Source organism: Gracilinanus agilis, chromosome 1 (genome assembly GCF_016433145.1).
Source record: "Gracilinanus agilis isolate LMUSP501 chromosome 1, AgileGrace, whole genome shotgun sequence".
NCBI lineage: Eukaryota > Metazoa > Chordata > Mammalia > Didelphimorphia > Didelphidae > Gracilinanus > Gracilinanus agilis.
The window spans coordinates 102634591-102658991 of record NC_058130.1 but is presented as its reverse complement, the minus strand read 5'-3'; the positions used below and the strand labels follow the sequence as shown (position 1 = coordinate 102658991).

Sequence of the window (24401 nt, the reverse complement as noted above, 5' to 3'; positions counted from 1 at the left end):
AATGAAATATTTCCAGTGGGAGTACAGTGGATTGTAGCCCTCAGTTTACACAGTAAATCTCTTCCCAAGAGATTCATTGGGCATTCTGGCATACAAAGAAATGCATGGTCCACAGATAGTGGATGTAAAGTAATCATTTTTGGTTGTAATTTTGCTACTCTTTGTGGTCTTCCTGTAGTTCCTATTACTTCTATTGTACCAACAGCTCTATGATTCTCAGGAGGACTTCTTTGCCATCTTGATTTACTCACTCCCATATCAACCAGAAGATCATAAATCTGGTCTCCAATAGTCAGACACATGTAGTTCTGTGCTATTTGATAGTTGGAATGTTTCCAACACTGGAGCTAACACAATAACATCAGTACAAAGCTCATTCATCTCCTGTCCATGCAAATTCATTGTTCACATTTACAATCATATTTTCTTTATCCATTTTACATTCTTTATTATTTTCCCTTATTACATAACCGTTAGAATTTTCAACTATTTTACATCACAATTTTCTTTTTCCTAACATTCATTAGCATTAATTACATTTTAATTTGTTTTAATTATATTATTTACAAATTCATTAACTTTATCCTCATTACATCCAATACCATTAACCTTAAATCCATTTTCTCTTGATTCACCCAACATTTGAGAACTCTGGGTACACCTTCAAAATGAATATGCCCCTTTGATCTGTTCTCCCTTCTGACCACTAACTTCCTGGCTATACTTTGGTCTTCTCCTGATTTAACACAATCTTGCATTGTATGCAAATCTGGTTCTTGAGCCCCTTTGGCAACATGTATTAGGACAACCATTTGAATTAATTGATCTTTGATAATTATTCCCATTGTTGTTCCATCCATTAAAATTCTGTCTCCATCTGTTATTAAGACCATTTCCTCTATTCAGTTGCATTTGAGAATTGCCCCTTTAGTGACATTTTCTCACAAAATGCCCCACAGGATTGCATAAATAACACCTTGGAGCTCCATATCTCCTTTCTCTAAAACCATATTAATTTCTTGACTGCACTGATCTCAGTGCTGCAATTGTCTTTACTTCTTTGATCTCACTATCTTTTGCCTTTCTGTTTGCATCTTGCAATAGTCTTTTTAAGTACTCAATAATGGAATCTTTATTATCATTAGTTTTATCCGTGTCAGCTGCAAATACACAAGTAGCCTTCCTTTTTAATTCCTCCATATTTATCATCTCCCAATCTGGACAGTTGTTCTTAAAACATTTCTTACTGCAGAACAAGCATTGTTTACAAATAATCTTTTTACATGTGCAATTGTTTCTTCATCAAGCATATTTAACCCCAATGGCATCTCTGCTGCATCTGTCAACCTGTCTAGAAAACCTGCTGGTGACTCCCCAATATCCTATTTAATCCTTTCAAACTTTGACCTTGCATCAAGTCTTCTAGAGTCCCTTTCCATAACCTCAATTATAGATTCCCTAGCTTGTTTCAGATTTCTATAATTTTCCACTGAATTTAAATCCAGTTCTTCATACTGCTCAGGCACCAGTGTTAAAATAGAGTTATTCTTAGTTTGCTCTATGAATTGTTGTCTTTCTCTTTTCATTAATAATTCTTCCATGAGCAAGAAGAAATCAGCATAGTCCAGATCATAGATTTTCACTGCCCAATTAAACTCTCCGATTATCTTTCTAGGCTCATCAAAAAACCTTGGGCTCTCCATTAAATTGACTCTAATTCTGCAGCAGAGAACTGCTTGTGTGACTTCAGATACACAATTCCATTATCAGGTGAAATTAAAGGCAGATCTCATAAAAGGAAGAAGGAAGCAGGATTTGTATTACGTGCCTCTGTTTCCCTTTCTAGTCTATTGGGAATTTTTGCTGTTATATCACCTCCCTCTGCTAATATTTTAACACTCATCATATTACCATTCGTAAATTCAAAACCAGCATTTTTGTCATTTACAAAAGTTGCATTAAAACATTTTCCCATCATACCCAGCTTTGCTTGCATTAGTAACATCATTTATTTCATCTCCGAGTCCCTAAATATCCAAGTAAAAACACCCTTGATTTTACATAGAGTCACAATAACAATCCATTGATACTTATACATAATCGTACAACCCAAGACAATTGCTAAATAGGAACAGACATGCTGCACTGACAATCTCATAAAAAAGACTTAGAAATTCACAACCAAGTAATTTGTAACAACAATCAGGAGCCAGTGTCAAAAATAGATATGGTATCCACATCAAATAAACATACAGCATTTCTTTTATTCCCTTTAATATGTTGACAACCATACAGGGATAATGAGGAAATAATACTTGATAAAGGAAGGGTTGTTTAAAATTAGAAGCCACAATGGTAAAGTAAGCCTTTACTTAAGATTTTTAATTCACCACTTCAGCACTAAATAGTGGACAGCAGTGCTAGATTTTGATAGACAGATGTCTATTGTGGCTCACCAATGTTCTACAGCTCAACTGCCTGTGGGAACCACTGATGCTCAAGGATCACCCAATATCAAGGATCCAGCCTTACCCAAAACTAACCCTAACTTCACCTTTTACCTCAGCCAACTGAAATGTGAGTTTGGGGGATGGATATGATCTTTATTAGGGTCAGATACAAAAGATTACACTGTTTTGGGAAGGCCATGCAAGCCCAGTGCAGGCAGAGCTAGACACATACAGACCACTAAGTTATGAAATAACAGTTGGCTTAATAAACTAGGGACAGGTTGGAAGGGATTTGGATGAACTGAATTTAATGTTAAATACCTATACCTCCCGCCAGATCTAAAAATCTCTTCACAGACTTCTTCTGAGGGATTTTTCTACTCTACTCCTCTACTTTATATATAATCCCAAATTCCTGTACTCAGCTAAGCTAACACTAAACTCCCTTTTGATATTTTTAAGGAAGGGGTATATCTGACAGGGATCAAAGATGGACTAAGATCCAAGGATCTAGGCCAAGTCTCACAATCAACTGTCAGTTGTCACAGGATCAACAGAGAAACTCAGCAGATGTCAAAACACAGATTCAGGGAATCAGGATAATGAAACACCAGGTAGGATGGGAAATAAGGCAGTAAAATGCCACAGAGAAATAGCTATATTCCTTAGGTCCACCGCAGAGAGGAAAACCACACACCTAAGCCTAACTGTCTCTCCCCAACAGTTGTTCCCTAGGATTCCAGAATCTTATGCTCTGCTGTCCATCCACAAACTTAAACATCTTAACTTTTCCTACAAAAGGTATGAGTAGAAAACTTTGAACAGGCCCCAGCAGAACTCAGATAAAGTACAGACCAAATTACAGGAAAAGGAGAACAGCCTGCTTTGTCCAGCTTAAACTAGGATAGCATGGAGACCAAGGCAATGTGGAAAGAAAGAGGTCCTACAAAATTTAATCAGAAGATAGTTTAATCAGAAGAGAGACAAGGCCTGATATACAACAGGTAGTAGTGGGAAGAATTCAGCCCAATAAGGTCCAGATTTGGTGGTATTGGACAGAGACCAATTCCAACCAGTTGAACTAAAAAGCTATAAAACTTCACACAATAGGCTAAACATGCCTCTTCTGCAGAGCCCTTAATCTAAGATGAAGATACATGAGCCAATCGCAGGGACAGTATAAATGTGAGACTGTATTCCTTCCACACAGAGAATAGAGCTAAGCTTCAATATATAGCTGAAATTAAGGGGGGATAAACCCCAAATCAGCAAAAGACAGAAAAAAGCTTGAAACTAGGAAAAACTCCAAAAAAGAGAAGACCGAAATATAAGCTCAGAAGACAACAGCTATACATAAATATGAAGCCTGAATATAAAGTGTGAAAGGATGACAAGCCTAAAATAAACCACTGGAAGACCTTCAAAAAAGTTAGAAAGAGAAATAACAGGAAACTTAAAATAAAAATTAGAAAATAAATTGATATAAAAAGGAAAGCAACAGTTTAGAACAAAAACTTACTGAAGAAAACAGTTATCTAAGAAAAAGAAATGCCATATTTCAAACAAGAAAATAAATACATGATAAAGGAAGTATAAAGTTTCAAAAAAATAATATCCCTAAAAAATAGAATTGGACATATGGAAGTTAACAACTTTATGAGACAGCAGAAAAAAATTCAAAAGAGAAAAAATAGAAGAAAATTATAAATCTCTCATTGGAAAAAGAAATTACCTGGAAATTTGATTCAAAAGGGATAATCTAAGAATAATAATAAGTAGATTAAGCATGGAAGGAAATGGTATGAGGGAAAAGAAAATGTAAAGGAAGAAAAGGGATAGTAAGAGAAGGGAAGTGGAGGGAAGGGAAAGGAAAAGACAAATAGTAAAGGCAAAAGACAACTAAGTAAAGAGTTATTTGACCAAATGATTTGGGGAGTGATCAATGCCATAACAAGTAATTGTGGTATAGCATACCAGAATTATGAATCTTAAAACTTTTTAATGATGGATAATTTGTGGGTGGTTATTGTTGTTGCCGTGATAATAGTGATGATTAATATTGTCATTTTATTTATATGGCTTTTCGTGTTTTACAAATCCTTTTGTAGATGTCATCATTCTGATAATATTATTGTCTTAATAAGAATGAAAGGTTCTAGGGATTTCTTTAGCAAAAAAAAAAAAAAAGGAATATTGTTGAATCTCAAGCAAGTCTTATTCCAGTCTCCTTCAGGACAATTGTGCATTTTGTTAAAGTATATTTAGTATGTATAATATGTTTACCATATTAAAATTCATTAGATTAAATCAATTCAAGACTATATAGCAGTGAAAATGTTCATTATGTTCATTACTAAAATGTTGTAGGAGCAAGTAAGTGGAACCTGGAGTCAGGAAGACCTGAGTTTAAATCAAGACTCAGATCCCTGCTAGATGTATGACTTTGGCAAAGTCACTTAACTACTATATGTTTCAGTTCCCTCATCTATAAAATAGGGAAAATAATAAAGCCTCTCTCCCAGAGCATTTTTGAGGATCGAATATGTTAGTTGTAGTGAAATGAGATAGTGAATTACACACAATACGTGACATGAATGTTAGCTATTTTTGCATTATTATTATTTTTTAATTAAATATTTTTCCATGTTTAAATGATTCATGTACTTTCCCTCCTCTTTTCTTGTCCCCCCCACCCCCAGAGACAACAAGAAATTACCTGGGTTATACATATATCATCACTCAATATCTAATTCCATATTAATAATTTTTATAATCATCTTTTAAAAAATCAAAACCTCACTTCCAATACCCATATAAAATCACATTTTTTCCTTCTGCTTTTCTATTACCACAGTTCTTTCTCTCAATGTCAATAGCATTCTTTTTCATCAGTCCCTTGGATTGTCCAGGATCACTGTATTGCTATCAGTAGCAAAGGTGATTACATATGATTGTCCCCAAATGTTTCAGTGCAATGTTCCTGCTCATTTCACTCCACATCAGTTCATGGAGGTCTTTACAACTCATATGGAAATCAAGCAGTTTATCATTCATTATAGCACAATAGTATCCCATCACCATGATAAAACACAATTTGTTTTGCCACCACAAAGAATATGGCTACGAATATTTTTGTACAAGGATGTTTCCTCATTATCTCTTTGGGGTAGAAACCTAGTAGAGGTATTGCTGGATCAAAGGGTATATATTCTTTAAAAGCCCTTTGGGTGTAATTCCAAATTGCCTTCCTGAATGGTTGAATCAATTCACAATTCCACCAGTAGTGTATTAGTGTCCCAATTTCAACACCCTCCCTCCACAATTCATTATTACCTTTTACTTTCATATTGGTCAATCTGCTAAGTGTGAGGTGGAAGCTCAAAGTTGTTTTGATTTGCTTTTCACTAATTAATAGGGTTTTGAACACTTTTTCATGTGATTATTGATAGTTTTGATTTCATTTGAAAACTACCAATTCAAATCCTTTGACCATTTGTCAGTTGGGGAATGGCTTGATTTGTTGCACATTTGACTTAGTTCCTTATATATTTGGAAAATTAGATCCTTGTCAGAGAGTTTTGTTGTGAGGTTTTTCCAAGTTTGTTGCTTCCCTTCTAAATTTAGTTGCATTGGTTTTGTTTGTACAAAACCTTTATAATTTAATACAATCAAAAATTTCATTTTGCATTTTGTGATGTTCTTGATCTCTTGCTTAGTGTTAAATGCCTTCTTTTCCCACAGATGTGACAGGTATACTATTCAATGTTCACCTAATTTATTTATGATTTAACTCTTTATTTTTAGGTTATTTTCCCATTTTTAATTCATCTTGGTATAGGGTGTAAAATATAGATCTAAACCTAATTTTTTTCCGTACTGTTTTCTAATGTTACCAGCAGATTTTGTCAAATAGTGAGTACTTTTTCCAAAATCTGGGATCTTTGGGTTTATCAAACACTAGTTTGCCAAGGTCATTTATTCCAAGTTGATTTCATTGATCCACCTTTCTATCTATTAGACAGTACCATATTGTTTCCATGGTCATTACTTCATAGTACAGTTTTAAGATCTGGTCCTTCCAGGCCCCCATACTTGAAAATTTTCCTCATTATTTCCCTTGATATTCTTGATGTTCTTCCAGATTAACTTTGTAATATTTTTCTAATTCTATAAGAAAATCTTTTGGTAGTTTGATAAGTATGGCTCTGAATAAATGAATTAGTTTAGGTAGGATTGTCATTGTTATTATAATAGCTCATCCTACCCATTAGTAATTAATGTTTTTCCAATCCTTTAGATCTAATTTAATTTGTGTGAAAAGTGTTTTGTAGTTGTGCTCATATAATTCCTGAGTTTGTCTTAGGAGATAGATTACCAAATATTTTATATTATCTAGAGCAGTGATGGGTAAACTATTCCCCACAGGCCAGATCCAGCCCGTAGTTTGCCCATCACTGACTTAATCAATTTCCTAATCACTACATCTGGATGTGGGGTCATACTGATTAAGGAATTGCTTAAGGCAGTTATGGGCAAACTATGGCCTGGATCTGGCCCACTGGGAATAGTTTGCTCATCACTGGTCTAGAGTAATTTTAAATGAAATTTCTCTTTCTAACTCTTATTGTTGAGTTTTGTTGGAAATATATAGAAATGCTGTAGATTTATGTGAATTTATTTTGTATCCTGCAACTTTGCTAAAATTATTAATTATTTCTACTATCTTTTTAGTTGGTTCTCTAGGATTCTTTAAATAGACCATAATATCATCTGCAAAGAATGACAGTTTAGTTTCCTCATTGCTTGCTTTAATCCCTTCAATTTCTTTTTCTTCTCTAATTTCTACTAGCATTTCTAGTGCAATATTCAATAATAGTGGTGATAATGTGCATCTTTGCTTCACTCCTGATCTTATTGGGAAGGCCTTTAATTTATCCCCACTGGAGATGATACATGCTGATAGTTTTAGATACATATTGTTTACTATTTTGAGAAAAAGTCCTCCTATTCCTATACTTTCTAGTGTTTTCAATAGGGATGAGTGTTGTATTTTTTCAAAGGTTTTTTCTGCATTTATTGAGATAATCAAGTAATTTCTGTTAGTTTGGTTATTGATATAGTCAATTATGTGGGTGTTTTTCCTAATGTTAAACCAACCTTGCATTCCTGGTATAAATACAACCTCTTCATAGTGAATAATCCTGGTAATGACTTCCTGTAGTCTCTGCTAGTATTTTATTTAAGATTTTTGCATCTATGTTCATTGAGGAGACTGGCCTATAGTTTTCTTCCTCTGTTTTTGGTCTTCTTGGTTTGAGAATCAGTACTATATTTATGTCATTACATTTTTTGTAATATTCCTTCTTTACTTATTTTGTCAAATAGTTTGTGTCTTATTGGGGTTAGTTGTTCTTTGAATGTTAGTTAGAATGCACTTGTGAATCCATCTGACCATGGGGATTTTTTCATAGGGAGTTTTTTGATGGCTTGTTCAATTTATTTTTCCTGAGATGGGCTTATTTAAGTATTCTATTCCCTTTTTTGTTTATCTAGGCATTTCATATTTTTTGTAAGTATTTTCCCATTTCACCTAGATTGTCATATTTATTGCCATATAATTTGTCAAAGTAATCCTTAATAGTTGTCTTATTTTTTCCTTAGAGGTGAGATTCCCCTTTTTATTTTTGATATGGTTATTTGATTCTCTTCATTCTTTTTTAAAATTAGATTTACCAGTACATAATTTTTTTCAAAGTACCAGCTCCTAGTCTTATTAGTTCAATAGTTATTACTTTCAATTTTATGAATTTTTCCTTTAATTTTAGGATTTCCAATTTAGGATTTTTCTGGAGTATTTTAATTTGTTCTTTTTCTAATTTGTTTTAAAGCCCAATTCAATGATATCCTCCCTCTCTATTTTGTTGATATAGACACTCAGAGATATAAAATTTTTCCCTGAGTACTGCTTTAGCTGTATCACATAGATTTTGATATGTTGTCTCCTTATTGTCATTCTCTTCAATGAAATCAGTAATTGTTTCTATGATTTCTTTTTTGACCCACCAATTTTGAAGAACTAGATTATTTAGTTTCCAATTAATTTTAAATTTTCCTCTCTATGACCCTTTTTATCTCATCATGTTCTGAAAAATTTGGATTTATTATTTCTACTTTTCTGCATTTGTTTGTAATGTTTTAATACCTTACTACATAGCAAATCTTTTCATATGTATTTTGTGCTACAGAAAAAAGGCATATTTCTTTTTTAACCTTGTTCAGTTTTCTCTAGATATATATTGACTCTAATTTTCTAACATTTTCTAACAATTTCTAACATTTCCCTTACTTCTTTCTTATTTATTTTTTGTTTCAATTTACCTATTCCTGATAGGGGAAAGTTGAAGACCCCTAGTAGTATGGTTTTACTGTCTATTTCCTTCTTCAGGTCCTTTAGTTTCTCCTTTAGAAATTTGAATGCTATAGAATTTGGTGTGTAAATGTTTAGTATTGATATTTCTTTGTTGTTTTTAGTACTTTTTAGCAAGATGTAATTTCCTTCCTTATTTCTTTAATTCATTTGATTTTTACTTTAATTTTGTCTGATATCATGATTGCTACTCCTTTTTTTGCTTTAGATGTTGCATAATAAATTCTGCTCTAGCTTTTGACTGTGTATGTCACTGAGCCTCAAAGGTGTTTGTTATAAACAATATATAGTAGGATTCTCATTTTTAATCCAACAATGCTATCCACTTCCATTTTATGAGTGAGTTCATCCCATTCACATTAAATATTATGATTACTGACTGTGTATTGCCCTCCATTTTATTTTCCCCTTTAGATCATTCTCTGTTCCCTTTCATTCTTTTCCTCCTCACCAGTATTTTTCTTTTTGACAGCCCTCCACTTCATCTTCCCTCTAATTGCCTCCCCCTTCCCTTGTCTTATTCCCCTTCTACTTCACTACAGTATAAGATATAGTTCTATATCCCACTGAGTATACTTTTCCCCCCTCTCTGAGTCAGTTAAAATGAGAGTAAAGTTTACATTGCCTATCAACACCTTTAACCTCCCCTCTCTATATTGATTTTCATACCTCTTTATGTCTAATAATTTACCCTATTCTATCTCTCCCTTCCCTTTTCACTCAGTGCAACCCTCACATATCATTCATATGCATACATATCATACATATATAATTTCATATAATCACATTTACATATAAATCATATAATTTTATCATATATATCATATCATCATAATCAGCTTACTTCCCCACCCTCTTTCTGGGTAAATTACTTCTATCTTCTCCACTATTAAGAGTAATTTTTGAGAATCATAGATATCCTCTTTCCATTTAGAAACATAAACCTTTTGACCTTAATGTGTCCCATAAATTTTCTCTTTCTTGTTTACCTTTTTGGTCTTCCCACATTTATGCATATTTTTTTTGTTTTTATTTGTTTGTTTAGGTCTATCTTATTCTTCAAGAATGGTTAAAAATCTTCTATCTTATTGAATGTCAATTTTTTCTCCTGAAAGAATATATTCAGTTTTGCTGAGTAGGTGACTCTGGGTTGTAAACCCAGATCTTTTGTGTTTCTGAATATCACATTCTATGCCTTTGGATCTCTTAATGTAGAAGCCTTTAGCTTCTGGGTTATCCTAATTATAGCTCCATGGTATTTGAATGGTTGTTTTCTGGCTGTTTGCAGTATTTTCTTCTGGGCTTGGGGTTTCTTGAATTTAACTATCGTATTCCCAGATGTTGTCATTTTAAGATTTCTTTCTGGAGGTGATCTGTAAATTCTTTCCACTCCAATTTTATTTTCTTGTTCCAGGTTATCTAGGCAGTTTTTTTTATAATTTCTTGTATTATGATCTTCAAGCTTTTATATTGAACATGGCTTTCAGGTAGTCAAATGCTTCTCAAATTGTCTCTCCTGGAATAATTTTCCAGGTTATTTGTTTTTTCAATAAGATATTTTATATTTTGCTCTGTTTTTTCAATCCTTTGATTCTGTTTTATTATTTCTTAATTTCTCTTGATATCCTTAGTTTCTAGTTGGTCAATTCTGATTTGTAAAGCCTGATTTTCATCTTTCAGTTTTGGTTCTCCTATTTCAATTGGCCCATTTCTTCATACATTGTTTTCATTACTCTTCCCCAGTTTTAGTCTGTCTGTCTTAACTTGTTTTGCAGTTTTTTCTGAGCTGTTCCAGAATCTGGGTCCCATCCATATATTTCTTTTCAACTTTGCATGTGTTTGCTTTGTTTTCACTGTCCCTTTCTGTGTCTGTACCTTGCTGTTTGTCTCCATAAAAAGTCTTTAGAATTAGGTATTTTTTGTTGATTACTCATTTCTCCTATCTCTTTTGTAGGTAGCTTCTGTTTTTGGAGGTTAGGTTGCCCTCTTAAATTTCAGTACTTCCTTGATGCTGCCCTTAGTTTATTTTTTGGGCTTCTGCCAGTTTTAGTTCTTCCAAAGTGGTATGATGGCCTGAGGGCTGGGAAATCTGAAGGCTTCTTCCCACTGTTGAATCAATTAACAGTGAGATACAGATAGCTTAAAAACTTGCTTCAGGCTTGAGTGTAAACTTTTGATCTGGCTCTGAACTTGATCAGGTCAGGTTTAATCAAATTCTAGCCCCAGACTTAGGTGCAAGTTTTTAGTCTTATTGTGTGCTTGATCTAATCAGGTAAACAGTTGATTGCCCTTTCCTCGAACTCTGACATGAGCACCTCGCAAAAAGATCCAGACCCAACTTGGGACAACAAATTACCCTAAGCTGGGTTATGTGGCCTCACTGCCAGCTCAGACTGGGACTCCTGGCTACCTCTGAGCCCACACAGATCAGTCTACTTCAGCAAAGACTGTCTTGTGCTGGGATTCTAGACTTCATCACAGTTTTGAAACTTCAAGGGGTGTGGTTTGTTTGGATATCTATTTGCCCAGGCAGGGTCTTAGGATCTGAATTTTGTTTTGGCTTTAGATTCTGAATGAGGGGCAGCATATATATGGAAGAGTTGTGCAATTTGCTTTTAACTTGCTCTTCACTCCTTGTTAAAACCTTCTTGAAAGTGCTCTCCTCTCACCCCAGGCCCCCAGATATTTTCTACCTATTTTTTAAGTATTTCTTTTTTTTACATATTTCCAATATTTCATTTATTTATTTCCTTTAGAAAATTTTTTCTAAGTTTCCATGATTCATGTTCTTACTCTCCCCTCCATTCCCAAACCCCTACCACCCTGTAACCAACATGCATTTCCACTGGATTATTCATGTGTCATAGATCCAGACCTATTTCCATATGATTAATAGTTATACTAGGATGGTTGTTTAGAGTTTACATCCCAAATCATTTCCTCATCAACCCATGTGTTCAAGCAGTTGTTTTTCTTTTGTGTTTCTACTCCTGTAGTTCTTCCCCTGAATGAGGGTAGCATTATTTTCCATATACCCCTCAGAATTGTCCTGGGTAATAGCATTGCTGCTAGTACAGAAGTCCATTACATTTGATTTTACCACAGTGTCTCAGTCTCTGTGTACAATATTTTTTTTGGCTCTGCTCCTTTCACTCTGCTTCAATTCCTGGAGGTCATTCCAGTTCACATGGGATTCCTGCAGTTTATTATTCCTTTGAGCACAATAGTATTCCATCACCAACAGATACCGAAATTTGTTCAGCCATTCCCAAATTGAGGACATACCCTCATTTTTCCAGTTTTTTTGCCACCACAAAAAGCTCAACTATAAACATTTTTGTACATGTTTTTCCCTATGATCTCTATGGGGTACAAATATAGCAATGGCATGGCTGGATCAATAGGAAGGTAATCTTTTAGCTCTCTTTGGGCATAGTTCTAAATTGTCATCCAGAATGGTTGGATCATTTCACAACACCAACAGCAATGCATTAATGTCTCAATTTTCACTACATCCCCCCCAAAATTCATTACTCTCCCCGCTGTCATTTTAGCCAATCTGCTAGGTGTGAGGTGATAACCTGAGAGTTGTTTGATTTGCATTTCTCTAATTATTAGAGATTTAGGACACTTTCTCATGTGCTTATGGATAGTTTTGATTTTCTGATCTGAAAATTGCCTATTCATGTCCCTTGTCCAATTATCAATTAGGGAATGGCTTGATTTTTTGCACAATAGATTTAGCTTGTTATACATTTGAGTATTTAGACTTTTGTCAAAATTTTTTTGTTATAAAAGATTTTTTCCAAGTTTGTTGTTTCCCCTCTGATAATGGTTGCATTACTTTGTTTTGTTTTTGTACAAAAGCTTTTTAATTTAACATAATCAAAATTATTTATTTTATATTTTGTAGTTTTTCTGACTCTTGCTTGGTTTTTAAATCTTTCCTTTCCCAGAGATCTCACAAGTATATGTTTTTGTGTCCACCTAATTTACTGCGAGTTTCCTTCTTTATATTAAAGTCATTCACCCATTCTGAATTTATCTTGGTGTAGGATGTGAGATATTGTTCTAAACATAATCTCTCCCATATTGTTTTCCAATTTTCTCAGCAGTTTTTGTCAAATAGTGGATTTTTTTCCCAAAAGTTGGGCTCTTTGGGTTTATCATAGACTGTCATGCTGACATCACCTACCCCAAGTCTATTCCACTAATCCTCCCTTCTGTCTCTTAGCCAGTACCATGTTGTTTTGATGACCACAGCTTTATAGTATAGTTTAATACCTGGCACTGCTAAGCCACCTTCTTTCACATTTTTTCATTATTTCCCTTTATGTTCTTGATCTTTTGTTATTCCAAATGAACTTTGTTAAGTTTTTGTCTAATTCTGTAAAAAAGTTTCTTGGTAGTTTGATAGGCATGGCACTAAATAAGTAAATTAATATGGGTATAATGGTCATATTGTTATGTTAGCTTATCCTGCCCATGAGCAATCAATGTTTTTCCAATTGTTTAGATCTAGTTTTAATTGTTTGGAAAGTGTTTTGTAGTTGTGTTCGTATAATTCCTGTGTTTGTTTTGGTAGATAGATTCCTAAGTATTTTATATTGTCTAGGGCAATGATGGGCAAACTATTCCCCAAGGGCCAGATATAGGTTGTAGTTTGCCCATTACTGCTGTAAACAATTCCCTAATCACTACATCTTGATGTAGACATGTAGTGATTAGGGAATTGCTTAAGGCAGTAATGGGCAAACTACTACCTGGATCTGGCCTACTGGGAATAGTTTGCCCATCACTGGTCTAGTATAATTTTAAATGGTATTTCTCTTTTCTAACTCTTCCTGCAGCAATGTGATGGAAATATATAGAAATGATGATGATTTGTGGGCATTTATTTTGTATCCTGCAACTGTGCAAAAGTTGTTGATTATTTGTAGCTTTTTAGTTGATTCTCTAGATTTTTAAGTAGATAATAATATCATCTACCAAGAATAGTAGCTTAGTCTCCTCATTGCCTATTTTAAGGCCTTCACTTTCTGTTTCTTCTCTAATTGTTACTGCTAGTGTTTCTAGTACAATGTTAAATAATAGAGGTGATAATGGGCATCCTTGTTTTATTCCTGATCTTATAGAGAAGGTATCTAATTTATTCCCATTGCAGATGATGTTTGTTGATGGTTTTAGATATATACTGTTTATTATTTTTAGGAAAGTTCCTTCTATTTCTGTACTTTCTAGTGTTTTCAATAGGAATGGGTTTTGAATTTTGTCAAAGAATTTTTCAGCACCTATTGAGAAAATCATGTGATTTTTGTTTCTTAGTTTGTTGATATGTTCAGTTATGTGGATGGTTTTCCTGATGTTGAACCATTTTTGCATTACTGGTATAAATCCCACCTGATCATGATGGATAACCCTCATGATCAATTACTAGAGTCTTTTTGCTAGTATTCTATATAAGATATTTGCATCTATGTTTATTAGATAGATTGGTCTGTTGTTTTCTTTCTCTGTTTTTTGTCTGCCAGGTTTTGGAAACAGTACCATGTAAGTGTCATAAAAGGAATTTGGTAGAATTACTTATTTGCTTATTATGTCAAATAATTTGTATAGTATTGGGATTAGTTGTTCTTTGAATGTTTGATAGAATTCACTTTTGAATCCATGAGGCCCTGGCGAATTTTTCCTAATGAGTTCTTTGATGACTTGTTCAATTTCTTTTTTATGATATTGTATTATTTAAGTATTCTATTTCTTCTGCTATTTTAATTTAGGCAATTTATATTTTTGTAAATTTTCATCCATATTACCTAGATTTCAATATTTATTGCCATATAATTGGGCAAAATAATTTTTAATGATTGCCTTAATTTCCTCTTCATTAGAGGTGAGGTATCCCTTTTCATCTTTGATACTGTTAATTTGGTTTCTTTCTTACCTTTTTTATTAGATTTACCAGTACTTTTGTCTTTTATCTGTTTTTTTCAAAATATCAGCTTCTACTCTTATTTATTTATTCAATAGTACTTTTTCTTTCAATTGTATTAATTTCTCCTTTGATATTTAATATTTCTAATTTAGTTTTCATCTGGGGATTTTTAATTTGTTCACTTTGTAGTTTTTAAAGTTGCATGCGAATTTATTAATCTCTGCCCTCCCTAATTTGTTAATATATGCACTCAGTGATATAAATTTTCCCCTTAGAACTGCTTTGGCTGCATCCCATAGGTTTTGGTAAGAAGTCTTATCATTGTAATCGTCTTCAATGAAATTATTTATTGTTTCAATGACTTGTTCTTTCACGAACTTCTTTTGGAGAATTTAATTTCAATTAGTTATTGGTTTGCCTCTCCATGTATTTTTACTAATAACTATTTTTATTGCATTATGATCTGAAAAGATTGCATTTATTATTTCTGCTTTTTTTACATTTGTTTGCCATGTTTCTATGGTCAATCTTTGTGAATGTACCATGTGCAGCTGAAAAGAAGGTGTATTCCTTTTTGTCCCTAGTTATTTTTATCCATACATCTATTAACTCTAATTTTTCTAGGATTTCATTCAACTCTTTTATCTCTTCCTTATTTATTTTTAGGTTTGATTCATCTATGATAGGGGAAGGTTAAGTCTCCTACTAGTATAGTTTTTTTAAACATTTATTAATATTCGTTTTTTAACATGGTTTCATGATTCATGCACCTACTTTCCTCTTCAACCCCCCACACCCCCCAACCATTCCGATGCTCATCTCCACTGGCTTTATCATGTGTCATTGATCAAGACCTATTTCCAAATTGTTGATAGTTGCATTGGTGTGGTAGTTTCGAGTCTACATCCCCAATCATGTCCACCCCAAACCAGGCATTTAAGCAGTTGTTTTTATTGTATGTTTCCTTTTCTACAGTCCTTCCTCTGAATGTGGGTAGTGTTCTTTACCATAAATCCCTCAGAATTATCCTGTGTCTGCACTGCTGCAAGTACAGAAGTCCATTACATTTGATTTTACCATAGTATATCAGTCTCTGTGTACCATGTCCTTTTGGCTCTACTCCTTTCACGCTGCATGAATTCCTGGAGGTCTTTCCAGTTCACCTGGAACTCTTCCAGTTTATTATTCCTTTGAGTGCAATAGTATTCCATCACCAGCATATACCACAATTTATTCAGCCATTCCCCAATTGAAAGGCATACCCTCCTTTTCCAGTTTTTTGCCACCACAAAAAGCACAGCTATAAATATTTTCATACAAGACTGTTTATTACTGATCTCTTTGGGGTACAAACCAAACAATGGTATGGCTGGATCAAAGGGCAGCCATTTTTTATAGCCCTTTGAGCATATTTCCAAATTGCCATCCAGAATGGTTGGATCAGTTCACAAGTCCACTGGCAATGCATTAATGTCCCAATGTTGCCACATCCCCTCCAGCATTCAATACTCTCCACCTTCTTTCATTTTAGCCAATCTGCTAGGTGTGAGGTGATACCTCAGAGTTGTTTTGATTTGCATTTCTCTACTTATTAGAGATTTAGAACACTTTCTCATGTGCTTATTGATACTTTTGATTTCTTTGCCTGGAAATTGCCTATTCATGTCTCTTGCCCATTTATCAATTGGGGAATGGCTTGATTTTTTATACAGTTGCTTTAACTCCTTGCATATTTGAGTAATTAGACCCCTGGCAGAGTTTTTGGTTATGAAGATTTTTTCCCAATTTGTTGTTTCCCTTCTGATTTTGACTACATTGTTTTTGTTTATACAAAAGCTTTTTAGTATAATATAATCAAAACCATTTAATTTACATTTTGTAATTTTCTCTAACTCTTGCTTGGTATTAAAATCTTTCCTTTCCCAGAGATCTGACAAGTATACTATTCTGTGTTCACTTAACTTATTTATAATTTCCCTCTTTATATTCAAGTCCTTCACCCGTTCTGAATTTATCTTGGTATAGGGTGTGAGATGTTGATCTAAACCTAATCTCTCCCATATTGTTTTCCAAATTTCCCAGCAGTTTTTGTCAAATAGTGGATTCATGTCCCAAAAGTTGGGGTCTTTGGATTTATCATACACTGTCTTGCTGATGTCATTTACCCCAAGTCTATTCCACTGATCCTCCCTTCTGTCTCTTAGCTAATACCATATTTTTTGATGACTGCTGCTTTGTAGTATAGTTTAATATCTGGTAATGCTAGGGCCCCTTCCTTCACATTTTTTTTTCATTATTTCCCTTGATAGTCTTGATCTTTTGTTATTCCAAATGAAATTTGTTATAGTTTTTTTCTAATTTAGTAAAGAAATTTTTGGTAGTTTGATAGGTATGGTGCTAAATAGGTGAATTAATTTGGGTAGAATGGTGATTTTTATTATGTTAGCTCTTCCTACCCATGAGCAATCAATAGATTTCCAATTGTTTAGATCCAGTTTTATTTGTTTGGAAAGTGTTTTGTAGTTGTTTTTGTATAATTGCTGTGTTTGTTTTGGTAGATAGTTTCCCAAGTATTTTATATTGTATAGGGTGATTTTAAATGGTGTTTCTCTTTCTACCTCTTGCTGCTGTAATATGGTGGAAATGTATAGAAATGCTGATGATTTATGTGCATTTATTTTGTATCCTGAAACTTTGCTAAAGTTGTTGATTATTTCTACAAGCTTCTTAGTTGATTCTCTAGGATTTTTTAAGTAGACCATCATATCATCTGCAAAGAGTGATAGCTTAGTCTCCTCGTTGCCTATTTTGATACCTTCAATTTCTTTTTCTTCTCTAATTGCTACTACTAGTGTTTCTAGTACTATGTTGAATAATAGAGGTGATAATGGGAATCCTTGTTTTACTCCTGATCTTATTAGGAAGGCTTCTAATTTATCCCCATTGCATATGATGTTTGTTGATGGTTTTAGGTATATACTGTTTATTAATTTTAGGAAAGATCCTTCTATTCCTATACTTTTCAGTGTTTTCAATAGGAATGGATGCTGTATTTTGTCAGAGGCTTTTTCAGCATCTATTGAGATAATCATGTGATTTTTGTTTGTTAGACTGTTGATATGGTCAAATATGTGGATGGTTTTCCTAATGTTGAACCAACCTTGCTTTCCTGGTATAAATCCCATCTGATCATGGTGGATGATCTTCTTAATTACTCGCTGGATTCTCTTTGCTAGTATTCTATTTAACATTTTTGCATCTATGTTCATTATGGAGATTTGTCTGTAGTTTTCTTTCTCTGTTTTTGATCTCCCTGGCTTTGGAATCAGTACCTTATTTGTGTCATAAATGGAATTTGGTAGGACTCCTTCTCTGGTTATCATATCAAATAACTTGTATAGTATTGGGATTAGTTGCTCTTTGAATGTCTGATAGAATTCACTTGTGAATCCAGCAGGCCCTGGTGATTTTTTCTTAGGGAGTTCTTTGATGGCTTGTTCAATTTCTTTTTCTGATATGGGATTATTTAGGTAATCTATTTCTTCTGCTGTTAATCTAGGTAATTTATATTTTTGTAAATATTCATCCATATCTCCTAATTTGTCATATTTATTGCCATATTGTTGGGCAAAATAGTTTTTAATGATTGCCTTAATTCCCTCTTCATTAGAGGTGATGTCTCCCTTTTCATCAATTTAGTTTTCTTCTTTCCTTTTTTATTAGATTGACCAGTACCTTGTCTATTTTATCTGTTTTTTCAAAATACCAGCTTCTAGTCTTATTTATTATTTCAATAGTTCTTTTACTTTCGATTTTATTAATTTCTCCCTAAATTTTTAGTAATTCTAATTTAGGTTTCATCTGAGGGTTTTTAATTTGCTCGCTTTCTAATTTTTTGAGTTGCATGCCCAATTGATTAATCTCTGCCCTCCCTAATTTGTTAATATATGCACTCAAGGATAGAAATTTTCCCCTGAGTACTGCCTTGGCTGCATCCCACAGCATTTGGTAGGATGTCTCATCATTGTCATTCTCTTCAATGAAATTGTTTATTCTTTCTATGATTTCTTCTTTGACAAGCTGGTTTTGGAGAATCATATTATTTAATTTCCATTTAGTTTTTGATTTGCCTGAATAGGTGCCCTTACTAATTATTATTTATATTACATTATGATCTGAGAAGGTTACATTTATTTTTTCTGATCTTTTGCATTTGTTTGCAATGTTTCTATGCCCTATTACATGGTCAATCTTTGTGAATATACCATGTGCAGCTGAAAAGAAGGTGTATTCCTTTTTGTTCCTATTCATTTTTCTCCACATATCAATTAAATCTAATTTTTCTAGGGCTTCATTCACCTCTCTTACCTCTTTCTTATTTATTTTTTGGTTTGATTTATCTAGATCTGATAGAGGAATATTTATATCTCCCGCTATTATGGTTTTACTATCTATTTCCTTCTTGAGCTCTGCCAGTTTCTCCTTTATCAATTTGGATGCTATGCCACTTGGCGCATACATATTGAGCAGTGTTATGCCACTTGGTGCATACATATTGAGCAGTGTTATTTCCTCATTGTTTATACTGCCTTTAATCAGGATGTAATGACATTCCCTGTCTTTTTCAATCATATCTGAGAGTAAGGTTTAAATATTACCTCTTACTGCTCCCTTCCTCTCCTTCTTATAATATTATTTGTCCCCTTCCCTTCCCATGCCCTCTTTGTGTGTAATAGTATATCCTATTTTTCTTATTCACTCAAGTTTCTCTTTGTGTCCCCTAATATTCACCCCCCTCTTTCCCAACCCCCATATCATCTTAGACCATTCAGCACTCCACCCTCTCCCCATTAATCATTCTTCTGACCACTATAATAGTGAATACTTAATAGTGAATAAAGATCACTACAGAGAATTATACATAGCATTTCTCCACATAGGAATACAGATAATTAGATCTTACCGAAGCCCTTAAAAAAGGCAAATTTAAAAATTATAAGTTTTCTTTGTTTCCCCTCTGTTTCTTATTTACGTTTTCATGTTTCTCTTGATTTTTGTGGTTGGATATCAAACTTTCCATTTAGTCCTGGTCTTTTCTGTGCAAATACTTGGAAATCTTCAATTTTTTTGAATGTCCATACTTTCCCCTGGAAGTATATAGTCAATTTTGATGGGTAGTTGATCCGTGGTTGAAAGCCCAGCTCTCTTGCCTTTCTGAATATCATATTCCAAGCCTTGCAGTCTTTTAGTGTGGAGGCTGCCAGATCCTGTGTGATCCTGATTGGTGCTCCTTGATATTTTAATTGTCTCTTCCTGCCTTCTTGTAAGATTTTTTCTTTTACTTGGAAGCTCTTGAATCTGGCTATTATATTCCTGGGAGTTTCCATTTCTGGGTCTAGTGTAGAGGGTGATCCATGGATCAATGTCTATATTGCCCTCTTGTTGTAGAACTTCAGAGCAATTTTGCTGAATAATTTCTTTTAGTATGGAGTCCAAGTTTCTATTAATTTCTGATTTTTCAGGGAGACCAATGATTTTCAAATTGTCTCTTCTAGACCAGTTTTCTTGGTCTGTCACTTTCTTATTGAGATATTTTATATTTCCTTCTATTTTTTCAGTGTTTTGACTTTGTTTTATTTGTTCTTGCTGTCTTGAGAGATCATTAGCTTCTAATTGCTTAATTCTAGTTTTTAGGGACTGGTTTTCCTTTTCAATCTGGTCATTTCTGGTCTTCAGTTGACTTGCCTCACTTTCCAATTGTGAAATTCTGCCTTTTAAACTGTTATTTTCTTGCCTGGTTTCTTTTTGAGTTATTTCCCATTTCTCTAGCCAAATCTTTTCCAACTTTCTTGTCATCTCAGATTTGAACTCTTCAAGAGCTTGTAACCAGTTTTCATTATTTTGGGAGGGTCCGGATTTGATTACTTGTTTTTTTCTCCTCTTCTGTTTGCTCTGTTGTCTGGATTTTCTCTGTGTAAAAGTTGTTGAGTGTTAAAGATTTCTTCTTCTTGTTGTTAATCTTTCTCTTTTGGCCTTCCTGATTCTGGGTTGCCATTGTTAGCCCAGCCCGTTCTCAGCTTTATCCTCACGATCAGTGTATGTCTGCACTGTTTTGGCTCCTGAGGTCTCAGGTCTGGTTGTTTTCAACTTCAAGCCCCCTGGTGGACCCCCTTGCTTGATCCTCTGCTGGAGGTTCCTTTACAGGTCTCAGGGCGCTGCTTCTAGAGTCGTATACCTGTCTGCACTGGTTCCCCACTCAGGGTTTCAGAGCCTTCACTTACGCCTGTGTCTGCCTCTACCCTTGCCTGTGCTCCCTTTCCACACTCAAAGTCCATGTGCGTTCTTTAGCCTTTTGGGGTCCTAAGTCTTGCTGCTCTCATGAACAGGCCCTGGAGCTGCCAATGACTCAGTGGGTGCACCAAACTTGCTCTATTTCTTGAGCTGGCTTTGGCGTTTTAGATGGTGTGTGTGAGGGGTGTGGGGGGGGGAGGTTGTTGCTCAGCCCGCAATTTAGTGAAAGCTGTTTATAGTATGGAAATGCCCTGATTCCATGTACCTTCCACGCTGTTCCCTGTTGTGGGGTCCCTCCATTCGTCTGGTTTTGTTTTTATGTCCCCTTGAGGAGTCCTGTATGTTTTGGTTAGGAGAGGTTAAGCGCTGCTTTTTACTCTGCCACTGTCTAAATCTGGAAGCTCCTACTAGTATAGTTTTATTATCTATTTTTTCCTTTAGCTGTGCCAGTTTCTCCTTTAGAAATTTAGATGCTATACCATTTGGTGCATAAATGTTGAGTACTGATATTTCTTCATTGTTTATACTGCCTTTTTATTAGGATGTAATTGCCTTCCCAATCTCTTTTAACTAGATCTATTTTTACTTTCACTCTGTCAGAAATCATGATTGCAACTCCTGCCTTCTTTTTCTCTGTTGAAGCCCAATAGATTTTGCTTCATCCTTTTATTTTAATTATTTTTTAAACCCTTAACTTCTGTGTATTGGCTCATAGGTGGAAGAGTGGTAAGGGTGGGCAATGGGGGTCAAGTGACTTGCCCAGCATCACTCAGCTGGAAAGTGTCTGAGGCCAGATTTGAACCTAGGACCTTCTATCTCTAGGCCTGACTCTCAATCCAGTTAGCTACCCAGCTGCCCCACCAGCCTTTTATTTTTACTCTATGTATTTCTGCCTGTCTCATGTGTGTTTCTTGTAGACAACATATGTTAGGGTTTTGGTTTCTAATCCACTCTGCCTTTTGCTTCCATTTTATGGGTAAGTTCATCCCGTTCACCTTCAGAGTATTAATTTTCAACTGTGTATTCCAAGACATTTTGATTCTCTCTCCTTGTCCTGGCCTTTCTTCTTTCACTATTTACTTCTATTCCAGTGTTTTGTTTTTAATCAGTTCCACTAATCCCCTCTCTTATTGTAGTTCCCTTTCTCCACTCTCCCTTCTTATGCCCCTCTTATTCTTCTTTAGGGACTTTTTAAGCTACCCTCCCACCCTCTCCCTTCCTAGTGTTGCTTCCCTCCCTACCAGTACTTTTTCTTACCCTTCTACTTCTCTATAGTGCTCAAATCAATTCTCTGACTCAATTGATCATATTGTTGTTCCCTCTTTAAGTTGATTTCAATGCGCTTAAGTATTAAATATTTCCTCTCTCCAACCTCTTTACCATTCCAGTGTATTTTTATTTTTTTTCAAGCTACTTCATCTTTACTATATCATAGTTTTGGCAAACAAATCAAGGTGCAAGAGGGTTTATTTCACATTAATATATTAACTGGATTTTTGTTCAAATAAATAGGTAGTCCTCTTTAAAAAATATCTTCTCACACTCTGACCTATAAGAGGAAATCAGAGGTAGTGCATACAGGGGAGAGTTACCAATCAGGTGCATGAAGTTGAAGAGAAGAGATGAGAACTGAATTGCGACTGACAAGAAACACTTTTTACTCAGTACCAAGCCAGGCCCCAAGAACACCTCAATTCCGCCTATCAAGGAGCCCAAAGGAGGGTGGGAAAGGTTCTGAAATCTTCAGCACTGGGCCTAGGCAGGCCACAAATCACAGAAGGGATCCTCAAGACCCTTTAAAAGTATGAGTTAGGAATACTAGGGAGCAAAACCAAGCAATCATGTATATGTTTTCTCCACAGCTGAGCAGTCTTCCCTTTATTCTCCCTCCCCTCACCCCCAATCCACCTTGGGTATCACAGGCTCATGATCAAAAACCACAACAAAGTGGTGGGGCTATAAAAATCCAGGGAAGTCTGAACAGGTGTGATACCCCAAAGGGAGAGGAATGGAAAAGATGGGCTTCTTGAAGGCAAGCCTAATCATATGGTCACACTGGGAACTTGGACTAGGCTTTGTAGCTGGAGAGCAACTCCAGTGGCAAGTTCCATTTATGAAGGTGGAAGAGAGGTATCAGTGTCTCTAGGCCAGCTGGAACTCTCCCAGGCTACTCCCTTTCTCTCCATGTTTGTTACTGCTAACTACACACAGGCCTACAGGGAAAGACCAGGTGTGACAAAAGCCTCCCCATCAAATCCAAACTCAGTTCTAGGGGAATAAGGTTCCAGGTGAGTGATAAAGAGACTGTAGGTGCATCTACGGGGTCTTCTTGTCCTCTGTGGGGTAGTATGGAGGTGGTGGGGGCTGGTCCGTGGGCACGTAGACATCATGGGGATTGACAGGATTATAGTAGGTGCTATCAGCAGCTTTGTCAGCTTTTGCCTCAGCTGCAGGAGTAGATGGTACATCAGGGCCACATGTAACAGGTGGCTCCATGGGCCCAGGATATGGAGGTGGGGGTGCTGCACATACCCTATAGCTCCATCCATCATAGGAGGTCCTGGATAAAAATCAGGTGGAGGTGGAGCATAGGGATAGCTTGGAGGGTTGGGGTACATTCCATTCGCAGCTGGCATGGGAAAAGCATAAGCTCCATTGGGCATGTAAGAGTATCTGTATGCTCCATTGGGTACTTCACCTCTGGAAGCTTGGGAGGCCACCTGTAGCATTTGCTTTCCAAACTCAATGGCACCTCCTGCTGCAAAGGTCAATTTGTAAATAGCTGACCCTTCCCAGCCACCTCCTGCTTCTGCCTTCACTGTTCCCCTGACGTAATTTGTACCAAACACAGGCTGCTTTATCTTATAGTCCTTCATTAGGTAAAATGGCATCATGAATGACTGCATGGAATTTCTCCCCTTGCACAGAAAAATAACTCTGTAAGGACTTAAATAGAGGCTGCCTTTCTTGGTTCCTTTGAAGGGATCTATCATATGATCCATGTCACTGAAGAAGAGCTCCAAATGCTCATAGGTCATTAGAATGTTCTCTGTATTGTTTACAACCACTCCACTCTCTGAGTGGTTCCTGTTGAGTGCCGTGGTCAGGCTATCCCACTCCTGAACCCCCCACTCTTGAGCCTCTGAGACTCCTAGCATATTGCCCCACACACTTCTTTATGGAATATAAATTTACTCCATTTTGTTTGTTTTCCCATTTTTCTTAATATTATTTCCTTTTTTCCCCTCTACAAAACTAGAGGGAAAAATATGTATGTATATATATATATATATATATATAT

The 24401-nt window shown here is 35.2% G+C and overlaps 1 protein-coding gene across 1 annotated transcript; it reads right to left on the bottom strand.

Moving 5' to 3' along the window:
• Positions 1 to 23416: 23416 nt before the first annotated feature.
• On the bottom strand, positions 23417 to 24258 carry LOC123248086 (WW domain-binding protein 2-like). The gene is given in 2 exon segments (XM_044677218.1): positions 23417 to 23622; positions 23625 to 24258. Coding segments are annotated over 2 exon segments (840 nt in total).
• Positions 24259 to 24401: the final 143 nt, after the last annotated feature.